General features: G+C 38.4%; 1 protein-coding gene across 1 annotated transcript; it reads left to right on the top strand.

The window, feature by feature from the left end:
• Nucleotides 1-773: 773 nt before the first annotated feature.
• Nucleotides 774-4,263, top strand: INSL5 (insulin-like 5). The gene is made up of 2 exons (XM_011936855.1): nt 774-977; nt 3,759-4,263. Exons 1-2 carry the CDS (start codon nt 803-805, stop codon nt 3,989-3,991), a joined length of 408 nt encoding a protein of 135 aa, XP_011792245.1. The 5' UTR covers nt 774-802; the 3' UTR covers nt 3,992-4,263.
• The last annotated feature ends 3,089 nt before the right edge of the window (nt 4,264-7,352 follow it).

Raw genomic sequence — 7,352 nt, 5'->3', positions numbered from 1 at the left:
GTAACAGCCAGGTAACAGCAACGGCCAGGATTCAAACTCAGGACATAAGAACTTGCCTACTTAAGTGTGATAACCCATTGTTCTGACATTCATGTTGCTTTCAATATTCAAAAAAACCCTTGTGAGATGGGTCCTCCCATTCTAGAGATATGGTTATTGAGGTTCAAAAAGTTTTGTTTTTTTTTTTGTTTTGTTTTTTGTTTAGAGACAGGATTTCACCATCACCCAGGCTGGAGTACTGTCATGGCTCATTGTAACCTTGAACTCCTGGGCTCAAGTGTGCCATTGTGCCTGAGCAATTTTTAAATTTTCTGTAGAGATGGAGGTCTTGCTATGTTGCCCAGGCTGGTCTTGAACCCTGACCTCAAGTGATCTGCCTGCATTGGCCTCCCAAAGTGCTGGGGTTACAGGTGTTGGCCACCAGGCTTTGCCCCAACTCAAAAAGTTTAAAACTTGTCTATGTCACTCAGTAAGTAGCAAGGCTGAGACTGAAACTCATTCTTGGCAACTTTCAAAGTCCATGAGTTTTCCATAATGCCTTCCAAGAAGGCATCTGTTTTTATCATCTCACAGATGCGTTGATGGTATTCAGGAGTGACTGGATAGCTGGCAATAATCATAAAACCACATTTTCAAAACTTTACTGTGTAACCCTATGTGCTTAGCAAATATTGTAAAAATGAGGTTCTGACCAATAAAATGTCAGGAAAGTTAGTATAAATTGGTCAAGAGGGTGACAGTCACTCCAGAATTTCATTTGACCACACTTACCATATCAGGTTCTCGTTCAGTCCTCAGCAAAATGAAGGGCTCCGTTTTCACTCTGTTTCTATTCTCTGTCCTATTTGCCATCTCAGAAGTGAGGAGCAAGGAGTCTGTGAGACTCTGTGGGGCAGAATATATACGGACAGTCATCTACATCTGTGCCAGCTCCAGGTGGAGAAGACATCTGGAGGGGAACCCTCAAGCTCAGCAAGGTAACAGTAACTCATGTGTCTCCTTTATTTTCCTTTCACATGTCTCTTATTTTTTCAAGCTGCATTTTAAACCATTATTTTATTAAGTGTTTCTCTAAGTACTGTGGAGGCATTTTTTATGTCAATTTAAGGGATTAATTATCAAAATATACTGAATTTGGCTTGGGGAGGTGATGAGCATGCTACCTTTCAGAAAATAAGGACCTCCTTTTTTAGTCCCCTGCTTGAAATCATTTGATGGCATGACCACTTCAATGAGCTCAACATCTGTGGAAGGTACTATGGAGGCTACAGCGAAGCATGTGATTTCAAGGAGCATGTTGAAGTAGCAAGACTTTCACACATGAGTAATTATACAGTATAATAAGTTAGAATTCAGGCAGTTGTTAAATATGGATGCAAGGAAAGAAGCTGACCTTAATTGAGCACGTTTAAGTCCCAGGAAGTTACATGTGCACATTTCATTCAGCTTTCTGATAAGGATCCTGTGAAGCAAGCAAAATTACCACCATTTATCATTTTACCAAGAAGAAAATTCTCCCAGCTAGTGAAAATGTGGCTAGGTAGCAAACCGGGTCTATCTGGCTTCAAGAGCCAAGCTCTTTACTAATTCCATACTGCGTCTCAGGTGGGAAAGAGAAGGTGGTGGACTTTTGTAATAAGTGACAGCATCATGGAGGTGGTGGTTGTTGACAGAGGCCCTGAAGGATTTGGGGATTATGAAAGGTGGTGGGCAAGCAGGGTGGGAATTCTAGTAGTAGGAATTGCCTGATCAGGATTTTGAAGGTAGAAATGAACCAAATGTCTTTCAGAAACGGGGAAGTGACTGACTTCACTATATTTCTTTATTATTCAATTCAACTAACTTAAAAGTTTGACTGAAATTCTTTCTGTTAATTATATATTAAAGTATGAGGTAGAATTTATTTAAAATCCTATTTTTTAATTTTTATTTATTTATTTGATTAGAGACAGAGTCTTGCTTTCTCACCCAGGCTGGCACAACTATACCTCACTGAAGGCACAACTATACCTCACTGAAGCCTCAAACCCCTATACTCAAGTGATCCTCCCACCTCAGCCTCCTGAGTAGGTAGGACTGCAGGTGTGTGCCACCACATCTGGCTAATTTTTAAAATATTTTGTAGAGATGGGGTCTTGCAATGTTGCCCAGGCTGGTCTCAAATTCCTGGCTGGTCTCAAATTCCTGGCCTCAAGCAATCTTCCGTCTCGGCCTCCCAAAGCACTGGGATTACAGGCATAAGCCACTGGGCATGGCTGAAAATCCTATTTTAAAAATTATTTTTTTAATTGATAAAAATTATATATATTTATTGTGTACAACATATTGTTTTGAAATGTGTATACATACAATATACATGTATGTATAGCTAAATCAAGCTAATTAACATATGCATTACCTCACATACTTACGTTTTTGTGATGAGGACACTTAAAATCTACTCTTTTAGCAATTTCAGGAATACAATGCCTTGTTATTAACTATAGTCACCATGTTGTACAATAGACTTCTTGAACTTATTCCTCCTAACTGAAATTTTGTACTCTTGACTATCTCTTCCCCAACCATCCCCCTCATCCTGTGATAACTATCATTCTCCGCTACACATTTTTGAGTTTGACGTTTTTAGATTCCACATATAAGTGAGATCATGTGGTGTTTGTCTTTCTGTGCTTTGCTTAAGAGTCTATTTTAATAATTGATTGTATTTGCTATGTTTTATTCTAAAAAGTTAAAAAGGAAAAATGTTGCGACCACATGTATGATTGTTAAGGTTTCAGTTTAACTTAAAATGATGTTGGTAATGAAAACATTTTAGAAAATGACCTAAACTGTTCATATTTGGGTGGGCTATTGTATTGAAAAAGCATGCATTTTCCATTTTCACTACCACTTTAATATTGAGGTTTGTATGACTCGATGCTAACAAAAATTATATGGGTTTTTAAGCTTAAGAGAGTAAGCATAATTTACAGGATTTACAACCATCTCCGGAATAGCAAACCAAAATGCATTATAAAAAATACATTTGAGATATCTCTGAAACACATAGAGCAGTGGAATGGATGTCTGTAAGGCTAGCTCTGTTGGACATCACTGAAATCATACTACTACTTATTAAATCTTTCTCAGATTTTCAGAGTGTTTTCCCATACATTATTTATCTGATCAATTCTGGTTTACCAACCAGCATCCATTCACTTAATTTTTCATGGTGCTTGCTGGTGTTCTAAGGCACTGACAAGTCAATTTGAACTAAATAAAAGTGAGAGAAGCTTATATGTGAACTTTGGAAACAACACTTAGGCAAAAACTGAATTTCACTTTTTATTTTCAGATATAGAGGTTTAAGTCTCCATTTCCTTCTTTACTGATCAAGATTGCAGGGCATACACAAGGTTGTTTTTTTGTTTATGTGTTTTTTGTTTATAGCACATAACTAATAACTTTGGAAGTTGCTGGTCATCCAGTAGAGGTAGCGAGTAAAAGAAGTCAGGTCCTGACTAGCTGAGCGACACTGGCTGTCACTCCTCCTCTTTGCACTCGTTTCTGCCTCTGTAAAATGAGGAGAGTGGAGATGACTGTGCTCTCCCCAGAATGTCGAATCTCTCTGAAACCAGACCAACATTTAAAAAAATTATGTGTAGGATTCTATTTCATTTCAGGGATCCAGTTCATTTCCCCAACAGTGTAATATGTTTGCTGCCTTCTTTGTAGGAGCTGTCTAAGGATGTATTATTTTTTTCTCTTCCATACAGCTGAGACAGGAAACTCCTTCCAGCTCCCAAATAAACGTGAGTTTTCTGAGGAAAATCCAGCGCAAAACCTTCCGAAGGTGGATGCCTCAGGCGAAGACCGTCTTTGGGGTGGACAGACGCCTACTGAAGAGCTTTGGAAGTCAAAGAAGCATTCAGTGATGTCAAGACAAGATTTACAAACTTTATGTTGCACTGAGGGCTGCTCCATGACTGATTTGAGTGCTCTTTGCTAAGACAAGAGCAAATACCCAATGGGTGGCAGAGCTTTATCACATGTTTAATCACAGTGTTTTACTCCCTGGTAGAACACTAATATTGTGTTATTAAAATGATAGCTTTTGGGCAGGCAAAACTTCTTTTCTAAAAGGTATAGCTGAGTGGTTGAAACCACAGTGATCTATATTTTCTCCCTTTGCCAAGGTTAGTGAACTGTTCTTTTCAAATTCTACTAATGCTTTGAAATTTCAAATGCTGTGCAAAATTGCAATAAAAATCCTATAAATCAAGCTCACTGTGCTGTTTTCTTTTTAAAAAATTGTAAACAACTTTTAAACAGTAAACAGAAATGCTGGTGATTGAAAAATCTAAAAATATACATAAAAAATAAACATCAACTATTATCTCATCATCCAGAAATAACTATTCATTCTCAATGTTTGAGTTACTGTGTATTGTTACTGAAAACTTAAACATTGATTCATAGTGTAAACCAAAAAGTATCTGAGACAGCTCTCAATCAATTTAGAAGTTTATGTTCCCAAGGTTAAGGATGTACACCCAGGATACAGGTCTGTGCCTTTCTCCAAAGATGACTTTGAGGGCTTCAATATTTAAAGGGGAAAGGGTGGATATTGGGGAAAGAAGAATAACTTTTTTTTTGAGACGGAGTCTTACTCTGTCACCAGGCTGGAGTGCAGTGGCGCAATCTCAACTCACTGCAACCTCCACCTCCCAGGTTCAAGTGATTCTCCTGCCCCAGCCTCTCAGGTAGCTGGGACTACAGGAGTGCACCACCACACCCAGCTAATTTTTGCATTTTTAGTACAGACGGGGTTTCACCATGTTGGCCAGGATGGTCTAGATCTCTTGACTTGGTGATCAGCCTGCCTCTGCCTCCCAAAGTGCTGGGATTATAGGTGTGAGCCACCGCGCCTGGCCAAGGAATACTTTTTAAAAGGTGTGGGTAGGTGAGAAGCAAAGTGTTGTATTCTTTTGAGCCTTTGATCAACCATTCACATGTGATAGGGGAGTAGAGAAATAGTCACTTGTGCATCAGTCCAGCTCAGTGAATCTGCATTTTTACATAAGATAAATATAGGAGAGAGGAAGCAATCAGACATGCATTTGTCTCAGGTGAGCAGAGGGATGACTTTTGGTTCTGTTCTTCGTCCCACACCTGTGAAGATAAGCTATCAATTTACATTGTCGGAGTGAAATCTGACAGAACTGTTTTAGGGTAAAGATCTTGGGGCCCACAAAACTTTCCTAGTGGGCAAATTGTGAGGGAGGTATGTAGCTTGTTCGATCTTTGCAGTTATCTTAGGAATAAAATGGGAGGCAGGATTGCCTGATGTAGTTCCCAGCTTGACTTTTCCCTTTGGCTTAGTGATTTTCGAGTCCTAAGATTTATTTTCCTTTCACAGCAGTCAAATATGAGAATCTAAACAAAGTGCTTTTCTCAAAGGACCTTACAGTGCTCAATACATGTTTCCTAATATCATGTAGTCCTTCAACGTTATATTTGAGAATAGCTGGGGGCATATATGTATTCACCAGGTCCCATAAACAGCTGAAACCCAGAGTATGTTAAGTAATAAGCTTCTTCCTGTAGTATGAGCCACCTTGGTTTTGCCTTTCTACTGCATTCTATTCTCATTCTGGAATTTGTGAAACAAAGACCCAGATAACCAAGTCATTGTTATGCAATTGGATGTCTTCCCAGATAAAATGACAAAAGACAGAGTAAGGATATCACAAAATAGTGCTTTTATTTCTAACTCTGACAGCGAACTCCCCCAGTGGGTTGTAACAAGAGTTAGAATCTCTGTTCATCTAAGTGCCGCTCTTATTGATACAATAGTCCATATTGGAAATCCATCTACTAAAAACTGGGCACTTAAATTGAGTCAAGGCATTATGAATGGAATTTAAACACTTTCCTTCACACATTTGTTGCAGGAAACGTATGAGGGTGTGAAAGTACTTCGCCACCATTTTGCAGATGAGGAAACTGAGGCTCAGTAGAAGTAAGTAAATGTGCCCTAAGTCACACAAGTTAGTGGATGGTGTTACTGGATCCAAACTTAGGCTGCTTAGTGATTCAAGACAGTTATACCAATCTGTACTAGTAGTCAAAATATTCTTTACTACCAGGCACTCTGACTTTTAAAAGCAAGTCAGTTTAATCCCAGCACTTTGGGAGGCCGAGACGGGCGGATCACGAGGTCAGGAGATCGAGACCATCCTGGCTAACCCGGTGAAACCCCGTCTCTACTAAAAAATACAAAAAACTAGCCGGGCGAGGTGGCGGGCGCCTGTAGTCCCAGCTACTCGGGAGGCTGAGGCAGGAGAATGGCGTAAACCTGGGAGGCGGAGCTTGCAGTGAGCTGAGATCTGGCCACTGCACTCCAGCCCGGGAGACAGAGCGAGACTCCGTCTCAAAAAAAAAAAAAAAAAAAAAAAAAAGCAAGTCAGTTTCACTGAAGAATATCCTTGATGAAGCAGTAAAAATTACATTAATCTCAACCCTTGAGTACATATCTTTTCAATATTCTGGGTGATGTAATGGGAAGACTGGATGAGGCATTTCTGCAGCATACTGAAGTATGATGGTTGTCTCAAGGATAAGCATTTATGTATTTAAATTGCAAACTTAAAATTTATGTAATTAAATTGTGAGCTGCTTTTTCCACGAAGCACGAAGCACTGTTTTTTTCTTTTTTTTTTTTTAAAGAAAGAGTGAAAATTTAGTTATTCAGATTTTGGGATTTGAAATGAAATAAGATTTGAAAAATGAATGAAGTGAAGCTTTCACTTCAAGGAAAACAACTGACAGTATTTGTTGCTGATGATAAAATTTAAGCTTTCGAGAAATTTTGGGAAACTCATCCCCTACCATCAGCATCAGTGATGATATTAATGAATTTGATTTTTTGACATTGTGTGTCAACGTTTGGAAGATACGCATAACTTAGCAAACTGATATTTTCCAAATAATCAATACATGATATTATAAAATAATGAATGGGTAAAATATCCACTGAAAGAGCAAAATAAAAATTTTAATCTAACAGTACAAATGATTGATTGATATGACTTCAGATTTACATGGCAATCTAACTATAATAAATAACTGCTTGCTGAGTTTGGGGATATATCAAAAAAAGAATTTAAAAACTATCTGAAAACATTATTAAAATAATCTTCCCTTTCCAAGTAAATATCTATATGAGGTGGATTTCCTTCATGTATGTCAACCAATACTACACACAGCAACAGATCAAATGCAGAAACTGATATGAGAATCAAGCTGTCTTTACCAAGCCAGCCATTAGTGATTTACAAAAATCTGAAACAATGCAAGTCTTCTTACCA

The sequence above is a fragment of the Colobus angolensis genome, unplaced genomic scaffold (assembly GCF_000951035.1).
Source record: "Colobus angolensis palliatus isolate OR3802 unplaced genomic scaffold, Cang.pa_1.0 Scaffold158, whole genome shotgun sequence".
Lineage (NCBI taxonomy): Eukaryota > Metazoa > Chordata > Mammalia > Primates > Cercopithecidae > Colobus > Colobus angolensis.
This window is presented reverse-complemented; position numbering and strand designations above follow the sequence as displayed.